General features: G+C 45.1%; 1 protein-coding gene across 2 annotated transcripts in view; it reads right to left on the bottom strand.

The window, feature by feature from the left end:
- Positions 1 to 322: 322 nt before the first annotated feature.
- NR4A3 (nuclear receptor subfamily 4 group A member 3) overlaps positions 323 to 14,969 on the bottom strand; it is a 36,562-nt gene continuing 21,915 nt past the window's right edge. For both annotated transcript variants that reach the window (XM_064580125.1, XM_054509324.2), the window contains 3 exons: positions 14,521 to 14,720; positions 12,256 to 12,434; positions 323 to 748 (listed from right to left, as the gene is read on the bottom strand). In XM_064580125.1, the coding sequence (XP_064436195.1) occupies positions 501 to 748; positions 12,256 to 12,434; positions 14,521 to 14,720 (627 nt within the window). In that variant the 3' untranslated portion in view covers positions 323 to 500. The remainder of the gene's footprint in view (positions 749 to 12,255; positions 12,435 to 14,520; positions 14,721 to 14,969) is intronic.

The following is a 14,969-nucleotide window of genomic DNA, read 5'->3' as shown; positions in this document are numbered from 1 at the left end:
GAATTTCTGCCTTGTTTGCACCACATACATACCCTTGATAGAGGAAGTGTATTCTAAAGATCAACCCTTAAGACACATCCTACCCTGGCGAACAACCCTTGGCTGTTCTTGTTTTTAAATACAAAGCCACTATAATTGTATTCCCCAGAAAGAGTTTTAAAACAGTTATATTATCTTTTTTTTTTTTTCCTGCTGGGATAGCATCGTCCAAAAGTGCTTTGTCAGCAATTTCTTAGAAAACCCTCATGAACTATACCCTCCCCTCCCACACCAACCCCAAAGCCTAAATATAAAACACAACCCCAACACAATACTCTGCAAGTTTTCTGGCTTTAGGTTGTAAGGAAAAGTGCCAGAAAGAAAAAAAAAAGTCTTTTCTACAGGAGCTGCTTTTTCTCTTAAGGAAGGACAGAAAATGGTCGGTGTCCAGACCCATTCCTCTGCTGCTTAGCAAGTAGGTGCTGGCCACTGAGGCGGCTCCCCGCTCTGGCTGCTCCCGTTCAGAAAGGCAGGGTGTCCAGGAAGAGCTTGTCGATGATGGAAGGTGGAGACACCAAGTCTTCCAGCTTCAGGTAGAAGATACGCTGGAGGCCCAGGGTGCAGATCTTGCGCAGTTCTACCAGCGCACCCAGGACCTTGGGCTCACCGGGCTCCAAAGCCCGTCCCTTACTCTGGTGGTCTTTCAAGCTGCTTGTGATCTTGTTGCATAGCTCCTCCACTCTCTTTGGTTCTTTTAACCCATGTCGTTCTGCAGAGGGATAGAAAAGGGCAAGTTCAGGAAGCGGTTACATCTTAAGAGACTTTGTTTTTTTCTGTTCTTGCTTTTCTCTCTCTTTTTTTTTTTAAAGTAGGCTCCATGCCCAACATGGGGCTTGAACTCATGACCCTGAGATCAAGAGTTGGATGCTCTACCGACTGAGCCAACCAGGCACTCCCATCGTTTTTTTTTTTTTTTTTAATTTATTTGAGAGAGAGAGAGGGAGGGAGGGAGCATGAGTGGGGGTGGGGAGGGGCAGAGAGAGAGAGAGAGACAGAAGCAGACCCCCGCTGAGCAGGGAGCCCTATGTGGGCCTCAATCTCAGATTCCAGGACCCTGAGATCATGACCTGAGCCAAAGGCAGATACTCAGTGGACTGAGCCAGCCAGGTGCCCCTGGACAGCCCATCTTAAGAGACTTTGCATCCTGAATTGAGGCCTGTGTCTTCTTCCACCAGTTGGGATAGCATTTTACAATCCAAGCGCCTCCCTCTTAGAGGTAACTGATGGCCTTTGGTATCAAACGGCACCAGGGCTTGAATCCCAGTCCTGCCACTTCCTCGCTGTGTGCCCCTGAGTTAGCCTCTTAATTTCTGAGTCCCAGTTTCCTTATAAAATGAAGGTAATGATCATCCCTAATTTAGGGTTTCTAGAAGGACCAACTTAGGCGAAGCACACCGTTCCTGGCCCACAGTCACACTGAATGAATGACAGAGTGGTAATTATTTTGCAGACATCATCCTACAAAAGCCCTGTCAAGAAGCAACTCTTCTTCAGAGTGACAAAGAAACACATCCAGGCAAATGAATTAATGTTCCCATCTTAACAGGTGGGGAAGGGGGGCGGTCTGTAAGTTCCATTTGCTAATGCAAGGGCTGCCCCACGAGACCAGCATAAAGCACATTTCTTGTGTTTTCATGCTAACCAGCACTGAGAAGAATCCAGCTTTTCTTTTCCTTGTTTTTGGCCCCCCTCGAAACACCTATTGACCTACACCTGGCGCTCTGTACAAAATACACACATCTTCCTGCTGTGGAGATGGAAAAGTCAAAAAGAAAGGAAGAGGCCCAGTGTAGCAAGACATGAACACCTGTATCTCGTATTTTATAAAACAAGATATAAAGGGATCCCCATGTTAAATATTATGATCTCCTATTTTATTTTAAGGTTAAGTGATTTTCCCAAAGTCCCAAAGATTGTGTCCTCCTGCCCCAGAGTAATGTTGTTTCTTTAATCAGAAAGGAGCCTCACGTCCAGCACAAATCACTTTGCTCTCCCTCAGCATTTAGATACTAAAGCCTCTTTACTGAGAGAGGGCTTGGCCCTACTTATTTCAGTCAGGGTTTTTTTATCTCTAATATATTTACATGTAAAAGAATAATTCTTGTGGGATGGAAGACATCCTTCCAAAGGGAAATCAAGCGACCGTGTCTAATTTTTCCTGCATTTATTTCTTCAGTTGGAGGTATGTATTTTTTAATTTTTAAAATTCTGGTATAATGAACGTACAGCATTATATTCGTTTCAGGCGTACAAAAGTGTTCAGTGATTCAACAGTCCTAGACGTTACTCAGTGCTCATCAAGATAAGTATACTCCTAATCCTCAGTTGGGGATATTTTTGTTAGGGAAGTTATTTCCTTAAGACAAAAACAAAAAAGATTCAGTTAGCAAAATGAAGCAAGACCCAGACATTTCTTTCTTCTCTTGCCCTAAATCAAAGGAGGCCCAAGGACCAGGAGTTCTGCACTCTTCCCTAGGTTGGCTAGTTGTGTATGACTTGGGTGAGTTCCTCCCTCTTTAAGGCTTATCTTAAAAGGAGGAGGCTTGGGGTGCCTGCGTGGCTCAGTCGTTAAGCGTCTGCCTTCAGCTCAGGTCATGATCCCGGGGTCCTGGGATAGAGCCCCGCGTCGCGTCGGGCTCTCCACTCCGCAGGAAGCCTGCTTCTCCCTCTCCCACTCCCGCTGCCTGTGTTCCCTCTCTCGCTGTGTCTCTCTCTGTCAAATAAATAAATAAAATCTTTAAAAAAAAAAAAAAAAGGAGGCTGGATGTAATGACCTCTCAGGTCCTTCCAGCTCTGATGTGTTATAATCACATTAAACTACAACCATGAAAATTGCCAGCAGCATCTCTGTTGGATTGTACCTTGCAGGCGTCTCACATAGAGCAGAGGGCACTGGTTGTGCTGCCAGACAGAGCTGAGCTGGGTTTCTGTTCTGGTTACTTACTAGCCATGTGACCTCATCTCTTTGAGGTTCTGTGTCCTTCTAGGACAATGAGGATTACAGGGTGGTAGATATACAAGTCTTTATTGTATTCTTCTTCGTTCCTTTCTGTATGTCTCTTTTTTAAAGATTTTATTTTATTTTATTTAAAAGAGAAAGAGTGTGCATGTGCATATGCACGTAGGCACGTGAGAGTGGGCTCGGGGGGAGGTTGGTGGGAGAGGGGGAGAAGGGGAGAGAAAATCTTAAGCAGGCTCCACGTCCAGCACAGAGTCTGATGCGGGGGCTCGATCTCACAACCCTGAGATCACAACCCGAGCTGAAATCAAGAGTCGGACACTTAACCAACTAAGCCACTCAGGCCCCCCAAGATTTTATTTTTTAAGTAATCCGTATACTCAGTGTAGGGCTCAAGCTCATAACCCTGAGATCAAGAGTTGCATACTCCACAGCCTGAGCCAGTCAGGCGCCCCGTTTTCTGTGTGTCCTAAATATTACACAATAAATTGAAAGAAAAAGCCCAACTACAATAAAACCTACTTCCACGGGTTATTGTCAGGCTTAACTAAGATGCTGCTACGTGAAGGCCTTCTGCCTACGGCAGCGCGTTACACCCGTGGTACAGTCAGTCCCCACAACGGCGCCTGCCGCGTGGCAAACGGCTGGCAACTGCAGGGTCAAACAAAAGGCGGCAGAGTGCCCTACTTCTCAAGCTTTGCAGGGCACGATTTTGCTTTTCCCAGGAAACTATTAGCTAATCAGCCCAGGTGCAAACCTGTCCTCTATGTTTATCTCTACTGCATACATAGTCCCTTTGTTTAGTCTCAAAAGATGTACCCAGGAGTGAACTTCAAGAGAAATTCTGCCTGCAACGGTGTTCTTCCTAAAGTTTTACCCCCCCGCCCCCCAAAACACAAAAAAGCAGACTGCAAGTTTGGCAGTGAACTTCAAGAGCTGTAAAATGTTCATAGGCTCTGACCAAGGAATCCCACTCTTGGGAATTTATCTGAAGGCAAAATTCAGCAGAAGACTAAAACTGTAAGCATGAAGACATTTGGGGTAGCAGTATCTATTTAAAAAATGGGAAAAAGATAAGGGGTGGAAGAATAGGGAAACTGCTAAATGGTATATATGCACATAATGGAAGATTCTGCAGACATCAGAAAGGACAAATAGGAAGGCTATGAAGCAACATGGAAAAAAATATATAATACCACATTAAAGAAAGAATATAAAATAGTATCTAAGCTGTGATGACAGCTATGCAAAATTTATTTCTGCTTATAGAGAAGGGTCAAAGGAAACAGAAAAGTGAGAAAATTTATGAGATTGTCAGCTAACTCTTTTCCTTTCTTTTAAAATTTCCCAGTTAGCAGTATTTGTATATTAACCTGTTAACATAGCACAATCTGGGATTTGGTCTCTCTAGCAGCTGTAACATGATCAAACAGTCATCTTGTGGATAGTAAATTCTATTAATACCAAGCTATATCAAATTAGGTTCACAACTCGGGGAGAGATGCCTTTTCCCGGAATAAAATACCAATCCATTGATTTAAACTTTGCCTTCCTTTCAGTGCCCCATGTCTTGCATTATATTCAAGATCCCGTATTCATCTTCAGGATAAAGAAACGGAGCAAGGTGTTGGCTGCATTTGGGGAGGGGCTTGATTATGGAACCTTATAACTAGACTTTCTCATGGCCAAACTCACAGAAGGTGCCTCAGAGTTTTCCCTGCTCTCCAACCAGTTGTGACTGCTCAATAACTATGGCAACCATTATTTATTCAGTGAATTCAAGTGGAGATCGATCCCTCCCTGCCAGCTGGATCAACCCTAGGCCCGGAATTCCTTGAGGAATTCAGAGACACTCCTGTTAGAAGCCAAAGGCACCTTCTTTGTTGTTTCGAACAGCTACTGGATTTGTGGTTTCTTTACTTTTTCAAAAGGGCTGAGATAAAAATTCAGTCTCCATGCAAATTTCTGCCAGCAGTCAGCGAGATTTCCAAATCACCAGGGAGTCACCAAGTGGCGGGGGACCTTCCCAGTAATCTGAAATTCCTTAAAACCCCAATCACTGACGTTTTAGTTTAAGGGACCTTCTTTCTTTTTGGTGCCTGGTAAACATGGTTGCAGTGCTGACAGACAGAGACTCCATCAAATCTGGGGGAAGTCGGACATTTGGATTTCCCCCTTCCTAGAGAATCACACACAGATTTTCGTGTAAGATCTTTGTCCACCATCAAACAAAACAAGCTCTTCCAGCATTTCTTGCTCTTTGATCTACATCATTTTTATCCAATACTTCTGATTCTGAACTCAGCTTTCTGCATCCAAACCTTTAAGACGCATCTTATAGAAACGGTTAAGTAACGCATTTATGTGTCATGACCGTAGTACATATGAGTTGGAAAGGATCTGAGTGATTTAGTTCACACTCCCACCCAAGACAAAAATCCCTACCGAGACGTCGTCACCAAGACAGTGCCCGGCACCAGCTAGGGAATAACAATATGCTTAGTAGCACTTTATATTATACTCTTCTACTTACCTTATTTTATCACACCCTCTCAACATCCTTGTGAATCAGGCAGGACAAAGATGATCTTTATTTAACAGATAAGAAGGCTTAGGCTCAGAGAGTTAAGTGACTTGCCCACAGTCAAATTTAGCAAATGGCTAATTTATTTTGCTCCAAGTCCAGACATGTTTCTATTATACCAGGATGCCTTGAACAACATATTAGAATGTTCTTCATCCTGAGATGAATTCAGCCTCCCTGTAACTCCTTCCTACTTTCTGTGTACCTGATTAACTAATTGGTTAATTACTTCTTTCAACAAATACGTACTGAGTGCCTATTCTGTGCCTAGCAATGGTATAGCTATTGGGGTAGGGCAGTGAACAAAACAGACAGACAGACAGACAACAGATCATATTCCTGACCCGTGTGGTGTTGGTATCTAAAGAAACTGTTGGATTCCTATACAATTGTAGCTATCCGTGCTGAGAGAGGAAGGGAGGCAGGTGGGAGGAGGAGGGGGGGGGGAAAGGGAGGGAATAGGAGAGAGGAAAGAGGGAGAGAGAGGGAGAGACTGAGTGAAATAATATAGCTATTAAGGTCTGTGCTCATGGTTTTCCCTTTTCACCTAGTTAAGATCTACTCATCCTGTATGCACATCAAATTTTTCTTCAAGGGAACTTTCCTTTTTGCTCCCAGTTTAGATCATGTTCTCCTATAGGCATTCTATTTTTTCCCTTTGAAGGATGTAACGGGGCGAAGTCAGATATTTATCTGACTCTTGCCTGCCTCCCCCATTAAATGGGAGCTCCATGGGGGCATGGGCTGTGTTTGCCCACTATTATACCTGCAGCACCAAGCTTACTACATAGGAGACACCAGTAACTACCTGTTCAATGAACATGTACATGGAGGAACAATGACCTGTAAAATATGATTAAATGATACTAAACACGTAGGCTGCTCAGAATAAATACGCAAGTTGGAAATTAATGAGCAGCTCACAGTGGTAAAGAACTTCACAAACTCTAAAACCTACCACATTAGAAGCTTTGGAGCCAGATTCCTGGATATAAAACCCAGCTCGGCCACTAATGAGCCCGCTGACCTTGGGTCTGTTTCCACGTTTGTAAAATAGGGCTGATGAGGGTACCTGCCTCTTGGGTGGTGGTGAGAATTAAATGGATTAATACATGTGAAGTATTCGGGACAATGCCAGCATATAGTTAAGTACTTAAAAAATATTAGCAAGTATCCTCTATGTCTAAAACTCAACTCATTAACATCTTCTTCAACTCAGCCACTTCTCTGAGTGCCTATGAAGGATTTCACCGCCCTCGCCATCGCTCTCATAACCCTGTCTAATGATTCCACCCCCTGGCCATCATAGCTAATCCATTGCAAGAACTTTGATTATTATCTCTGTGATGTTCCTTGCAGAGCTCCTCCTCTCACTCTCACTGCCTCTGGGCTAGGTCTTCAGTAACTATTACCTAGATTGTTTCCATAGCTCTTGGCTGGTCCCTCTGCTTCCCATCTCTGCTGTAATCCATCCCAGGTCCTTCCAAATCTACTTACTAAACAACATTGAACAATAGAGCACATGTAAAGCTCTTGGCGCAGTGCCTGGCACGGGGTATTTTAAAATGGTAGCTATTGTTAATTTCATGGAATCCTAATCACCATTAGCTTTCTTTGTCCCTTGCTACTCAAGTGTGGTCCCTGCACCAGCAGCATCAACATTACCTGGCAGCTTGCTAGAAATGCAGAATCTCAGGCCCTGCCCTGGACCTGCCTCATCAGAATGTGCAGTTTAACGAGACGCTTAGTGAGTTCATGCACACGAAAGCTGGGGAAGCTCTGCTCTGGCCAATCCTGGTCCCTACGAGATGCCTGAGCCAGTCTGCACCCAGCATTCATCCAGTCTCCATAAACATAACTCCCCAATGCCGCTTGTCCCAGTATCAGATAGTTCTATTACAAAGTTTTTCTTACATTGAGCTGAATTTTTACAGTTCCCGGTTCTGTCTCTTGGGCACACACAAGAAACAGATTCTCTTCCTCCTGGCAAGCAGCAGGGGATGAGGACAGGGTGATGGTAGCCATCAGGAGACCCAATAAAGACAAGCAATTCCTTCTCCTTCCGAGCAGGTCTCAGGGCACAGGCCAACACGGAGACAACAGTATACGGCTGCAGCCAAAGAGGAAAGCTAACACCAACAACCAGGACCTTCCTGCTCTGCTCTGAGCTCCACTTCTTGGGGAAGTCATCTCACTGCTACTTCTCATTGCATATGTAACAGCCTTTACTGCAGGGTGGTCCCCAGAGACACGGAGCCCATGCTGATCAGGAAGCCACAAGCTGGTCAGCAGTCTGTGCTGAGGCTGTGGTAGTGATTCCCAGTCTTTCTGTCTTTGGTTTATTAGAATATGTGTCTGTCTCCCCAAGGAGACCACAAACTCTTTGAGGATGAGGGATTGTGTGCCTGGCGCATAGCAGATGCTCAATAAATATCACTGAATTAATCTGAACTGAAATACGGTAGTCCTCAGGAATTCAGACTATTTTCTAACAACAAAGTGGTGGGCTAAAAATAATTAATTTTCCGGGTGCCTGGGTGGCTCAGTTGGTTAAGCGACTGCCTTCGGCTCAGGTCATGATCCTGGAGTCCCGGGCCTCAGCAGGGGGTCTGCTTCTCCCTCTGCCCTCTTCCCTCTCGTGCTGTCTCTCATTCCCTCTCTCTCAGATAAATAAATAAAATCTTTAAAAAAAAATAATAATTAATTTTCCTAATTTGGGAGACTTTCTGAAGTTCACAATTAACCCATTCATTTAACCAGTATTTGCCATGTGCCAAGACATTTTTAAATGCCAAAGTAATTATTAAGATGAATAAGACTCTTCCTGCCCTTCAAGAAACCCACAGTCTAGTTAGAGAAGAAGAGACACAAATAAATTATTTAATATAATGTGTATGTGCAATTGTAGGGATGCAGGAAATTGTATGGATTCTCAGGAGAATAGCTAGCTCTTCCTGGGGGTAAGAAAATAACATTTAAGATAATAATAATGAAGGTTTGTCTAATATTTTTTTTCTCTTCAAAGTACATATTAGCTCATTTAATCTTTATAGGAAACCTACAAGTAGACACGATCATCTCTGTGAAAAATGAAAAAACTGAGATTCAGAGAGTGTAAGGAAAAAAAGAGAGAGAGTACATAAGAAATTAGCCCAAGACTGCACAGCTAGGAAGTAGCAGAGTGAAGACTTGAACTCAGATCTCCAATCTCCAAATTCCAAGACAATCCCTACCCCTTTTTAAAAAATGATATTGCCCTGTCAAGTTTTACACTTAGTTTTCTTTGCAATGCAGCTGATGGCTATATGGGATATAAAAACAGGGTAACCAGGTAACCATTTAGAATGAGCAGGGGAGCTCTGGGAAGACAGGTGGTGGAGGGTATGGCAGGATCAGCCACCTGCCTGGCCCTTCTCCGTCATTGTTCATTGCTTTCTGTCCCTGGTTCAGCCTTCCTTCCTGTTCCTCAATCTTAGAATTCATGTTCCAACAAGACCAGGAAAAAGACTACAGGCATAAGAGAAAGGAGTCATTTTCTCACTTGAGAAAAGTGAGGGAAAAGAAAGCCGTGGAGAACATTCTTTTAGTGTAGTGATGCCAAATGGCATTTGGGCACTCAAGATTCCCTCCACCATCTGGTCTAAAATGGCCTTTCCGATCTTAGTTCCCTTTTCACTGCATGGGAAAGGCATTTTACTCTGAGGCTAGATCATCATACCAGGCTATAAGATAGATACCACATTGAACCAATCTTTTCCCTGAAAATCCTTTAAATTTCCCCAAAGTGCAGCTCTCGCCACCAGAAGCAGAGAGCCTAGGACCCACTGTGGACATGAAGTCTCTGTCTCATGCTCACTCCAGGACAGACACTCTTCAAGTATGATAGCCTGCACTCTTTTGATTCTTCTTCCTATCCAGATTATATGTGGGATTTAACACATGTGTAATGCAACACCACTGTACTTGCTTTTCCCCAAAGGAGCAAGCAGGACTTGCTGTTTCCTTGATCTGGAATGTCCTTCCTCTGCATCTTCCCATGGATACACGCTACCTCCTTGGGAAGTCATTCATGACCAGCACATCCACTTTCTCTGCCTGAAAAAAGTGAGCAGTAATCTGGACTTTCCCTGCACCAAATCTATTGCTTCTAAGGACCTGGACACTAACCACCACACATCGAGTTCATTGCATCCCAATCACATACGACTTCCTAGAAGGCTATACCCTTTCTGACAGTAGAATTGATGCATGGCTTATCTTTGCATCCTGAGAGACTGACACCAGGCCTGGCATATAGTAGGCCCTCAATATTTATTTAAACAAATGGATACTTATAAAATGGTAATTCCACACTAACTTTCTGTTTGGGGGTCTTCTTATGTATGAAACATAATGAACTGTTATCAGACCTCACCTCACTGGTATCCCATCAGAAGCAAAGCATTTCTGTTGCTCCCACGTCAGGGATGGGGCACCGGTGAAAGGAGACAGTTAGGGCAGATAAATTGGGGACTTAAAAACATTTGACAACCACAACTGTGAGGAATGAGAGTGATCTGAAAGAAACCATTTCCTGCCCCACCTCACCACCTAGTTTTTCACAAGGAGGCCTAGAAACAGGTGGAAGAAGCAGAAGAAGAGAAGTAGAAAATAAAAGCCATGTGTATGCCAACTTCTAATACTGCCCAGATTCTTCCTAATTTTCCTGAAAAAGAGATTTCCTTTTCATGAGTTCTTCCTTGTGGTTTAGGAGCAGACAATTTTGGGATGAGTTTTCTGATGCCAGTAGCCCAGCTGATCACAGCCCCACCATCAGTGGAGCTTCCTCCAAAGTCAGGATTTCCTGGGAGCCCATATTCAAATGGAAATGAGTATCTGCAACAACGCACATTGCTGTTTCCCAGACATCACCTTTTCTGCCATTTCCCGATGCTTTCATACATTTCAACCCCCCTCCCAACCAGCAAATCACAAAGTACTGCAAGGTGCAGAAATGAGAGAAGAGGAGCTTATTTTTCCTGTGGGTATTAACCACAGCACCTAGGACAGCTCTGCCCAGGCCGGCAGGACCGGGGGGAAGGGACTGGGACTACCCCACGAAGGACTTCGGGGGGACGGGGGGTGGGGGGCTGGGGGCCTGTGCCTGAGCGCTGGGCGAGTGCAGCTTCATTTCTTCAATAATACCAGTGTCCTCCTTTGAGCCTCTCAAGCATCCAAGGAGATATTCCCCAAACATAACACCCCCTAAAGCCACCATCAGCTTCCTCATGCCACTGAGTTTGATTCTGGACTCCCTAGGGCTTTCAAGGGGGAGGGGCAGGCATGTGCCTACTTTAAGGGGGTCCCTGTCACCACCGTTCCAGGATGGAATGTAGGTGGATCGAGTGCCTCTTCCGAATCCAGTTTGGCTACATCACAAACCTACTTTCCCATAATCCTTACTGCTGCCTCATAGAATAGGTGTTGTTATCCCCATTTTACAGATGGGGAAACTGTAGTCCAGAGAAATGAAATGCATTACTGAGTAGCACACACGTATTAAATACAGGGCCCCAGATTACAACTTGGGGGTGCTGGATTCCATAGTCCAAGTGCTTCTGCTATGCCAAACTGCCTCCTCCCTGAGCAGATCTCCACATAAAGGGCGGTGAGCCGGGCAGCAGTAACTGCAGGACACACAGCAGGCTGGCGGCAGAGGTGGGACTGGCACCACCTTCTCCTAATTCCTTCTTGGTGTTCTCTGCACTGAGCTGCCCAATATGTCCAGCTGGGGACTGTCTGGCCCTCACGTATCCTGGGCTCATCGTCATCTATTAATTTCTACTTAGTGAGTAAAACAAACATACAAAGATGTAAGCCTCATTGGCTCTCCTCTTAAACCACAGCTCCTATAGCTGCTCTGGCCTTTTTCCTCTTATTGGTGCTCAAAACCAGCTGTCAGGGTAGCTCTTCCTAAAATGCAAGCCTGGCTCTGATGCTCCCCTGGTCGACACTTTCCACGGATCCCCACTGCTCCCCGAATGAACTCAGACCTCCTCACTGATGTGTGAAAGGCTCTTCATGCCTCGCCCCACCCTTCCCTGCCAGGCCAGTCTCACTTTCCAGCACTCTATTTTTTTTTTTTTTACTCATTTCCTTCCTGAAACTTATGACAGCCATATACTCAATGGGTTTAGCAAATTTTTATGTATCCCTAGAATTCTCAGTCCTTCCATTTTAGCCTGGAGATATCCTGTGCTTTTATTAAGGACCATCCATGCTTTTAACATGTTACCGCTTTTGAGAAGCACAGCCCCACCTTTGTACTCACTCCCTCGCCCCACCATGGCACAGCACCCTGTCTCACATGCATTCGTGTGCATGTTCTGGCTCCTCCAGGAATGTGTGCTATCGTCTCCGAAAACCCACTGATGTGAGCAGAGTGCTGAGATCAGTGAGCACTTGTTGATTCACTGGACTCAACACTCATTTCCATAGGGATGTGGCAACATGCTGGTTTTATTTACGGCAAGCCAAGGCTGGCTCTAAGTGGCAGTCATTTCCCCAATCTTCTGGTGTGTGTGTGTGTGTGTGTGTGTGTGTGTGTGTGACAGCCAAAGCCAGAATCCACCTTTAACACAGGAAAGGAGAGGAAGGGGGACACGGTCACTTCGGTGGCCAGGGTGGTGCTTACCTGTGATCATGCTCAGTGCTGACAGGCATGCTAAGGCTTGGATATCAAGGTTCAGGCTCTGCAAACTTAAGGAAAAGTCTTTAATGGAGTCGAGCCACTCCCCAAATCCACGAAGGCACTGAAGTCGATGCAGGACAAGTCCATTGCAGAACACAAACTTATCTTCAGCAGTGTTCGACCTACAAGACAAAGTCATAGGGGTGGGAGATAGAGACACATTAAATGGGTGTGTTCAGTCTGTCCAACATCAGAACACAAAGGCACCTAAACAGCCATGGGACAGTGTTCAGAGTTTGGCCTGGTGCTATAGAACCTTCCTGGATACTCTTGATGGACAAGACTGTGCTCCTGGGATCACCCACCACCGCCACTTGTCTGCGCTGTCTGGGTGAGTGGCAGCCCTGGAGAGCTGGGGGGCGGGGTGGGGAGCCCCTGCTCTCTTATTACTCAAATCAGGTTCTGTCCTGCCAGGGATGGGACGCAGAGGAGCAGGCACTCTGGGAGGATGGAAGTGAAGCCCCAGGCACCGCCTCTTTCTGTAGTGAATGCGAGCTTGTTCCCTTCAGGGCTCCTTGGCCAGGACTTCTCCCTCTTATTCTTAAATGTCAAAAACTGATAAGACCCGAGACTAGACACTACAATTCCACTGTGCAGACTCTAAGAACACCAAGTCCTTGCAACTGCCAGAAGTCAATCACAGAAATAAAAAGGGACGCAAAGTCAAAGTACGCGTTGTTTTAGGTCTCCTTCTGTACTTTTAGCAGTGGGGCTGTGGAGGGCTATTTCTAAACCTGCCTGATAGTTTATATTATGTCCATCATCATCTCGTTCCTCTCTCATGAAAAGTGCCCTGGAACACCAAGACGTTACCACTTAGCCGTGGGGCCTGGGAGACTCCTTTCAGCTCTCCTTTTCCTTATCTATAAAACAGGAATTCTGATTACTACCTCCTAAGATTGTTGTGGGAATTCAATAAAGGATCTGAAGGCCCATGCACAGGGCCTGGTACTTAAGAGGAGCTCAATGAGTGTTAGGCGTAACTAATTCTGAATTCTCTATGGTCCTTACTTAAATCTTACCTTTCCTTTAATTTTCCAATCTCTTGCTACATACTTCTCTCTTTCAGCTCATTGTGCTAACAAGTTAATATCTCTTGATTTGGGCTTCTTGGATGAGTAGCTTTATTCATTCATTCACTTAGCAATTATGTCCTTAGCACCAGGTATATGCTGTTCCTGGAAGCAGGCACTGGAGAAGACTTGGTGAGTAGTGCGTATGAGGCACCCGCCTACATACAGCGCATCCCTTACTTAATCCTTTGCTGCCTGCCTAATGGAGGACAGTCCCCTTGCTGGCTTGGCTTCTGTGCACAGCAGACTGGCTGTAATTATGCTAATGCTGACTCCCTAGATGTAACTCCACCTCTGTCTCTCCTACAGATCCTGCCACAGAGGCACACGCAGGACAGAATGGTTCAGCCTTAGAGTTTAAAACCTGGACCTCAGGCTGCTGGCATCAGAATCATGGGAGCATGAGTTAAAAATGCAGATTTCTGGACTTCTTCCCAAAGTAGCTCCAAACCAAAATAGCTGAGAATGAGGCACGGCAATCTGCACTTCAAACAAGAGTTTCTGGTAACACTGCAGGAAAAGCTTGGAGAGAAGCTTGGATCCCAGGTTCCAGCTTTTTGGAAAATCACTGCCTCTCTGTCTTTGGTGTCACTGAGTAGGATACATTGGACCAGATCTTTTGATCCAGAAGCTATTCTCTTGGAGTAAACATTGGGGGTTGAGAAGCTGTGGGAACTCTTTAGAGCCCCATCTGGCGTACTAGAACAGTCACTCGTTAAATAGAAACCCATGAGGTAAATGCAATGTTCAAAACAAATACTCGCCTGCCAGGAAATACCTTATGCACCATGAGAGAATCTTCCTAGAATCGCAGAATGTTGGAACTGCCCTGGGCTTCAGAGATCAACAGATCTAACCTCCTCGTTTCACAAAGCAAAGTGAATTTCAGGGGAGGCTAGTGACCAGCTCAGGGTCTTACAGCAAGTCCATGTTGCAACTGAGACTAGAACCTGGGAGTCCTGGCTCCCAGGCTAGTGCTCTCACCCACGGCCCAGATTCACTCACGCCTGACCATACTTCCTATTTCTTTCCTGAGCAAACTTTTCATCGATGACTCCGTTACAAACACAACACAACTTCTTCAAAGCAAGGGGAGAACTTAAAAAAAAAAAAAAGATAAAATCATCATAATTACCTGATGGAAAGTCTGAGAACAAACAGCTCCAAAAAGGCTGATTCTATAAGTAACGTCTGATCTTCTTTGGGGAGATCAGTAAATCCGGGAATCTTTTCTGCCCAGCTTCTGGACACATCGATGGAGGCTGTCAGGAGATTGTAGAACTGTTGCACGTGCTCAGCATCAGTTCCTGCAGCGGCCTGTTCAGCGGGACAGTACTAGAAGGCAAACCACAGAGAGCCTCATTAGCTCAGTTCCACGGGGACGGCAGCCCCATTTGCAAATAGGCTTTGCCAAGACTGTCAGTGCCTAAATCCTCATTTTTAGGTCCCACGGTTATAAAACCTTTTTTTTTTTTTTTTTTTGCATTTAGTCTCATCTGATTCTCACAATGTAAACAGAGCAAATTTTGTCACCTCTTAACAGACAAAAGAAATCTGGTGAAGTCCCATTAGTGCAGTGGTTTT

Source organism: Mirounga angustirostris, unplaced genomic scaffold (assembly GCF_029215605.1).
Source record: "Mirounga angustirostris isolate CCGP_5_RB_7025 unplaced genomic scaffold, mMirAng1.0.hap1 SCAF_15, whole genome shotgun sequence".
In the NCBI taxonomy this organism is placed as follows: Eukaryota; Metazoa; Chordata; class Mammalia; order Carnivora; family Phocidae; genus Mirounga; species Mirounga angustirostris.
Note: the sequence above shows the minus strand (reverse complement) of the source record. Positions and strands in the feature narration are given on the sequence as shown.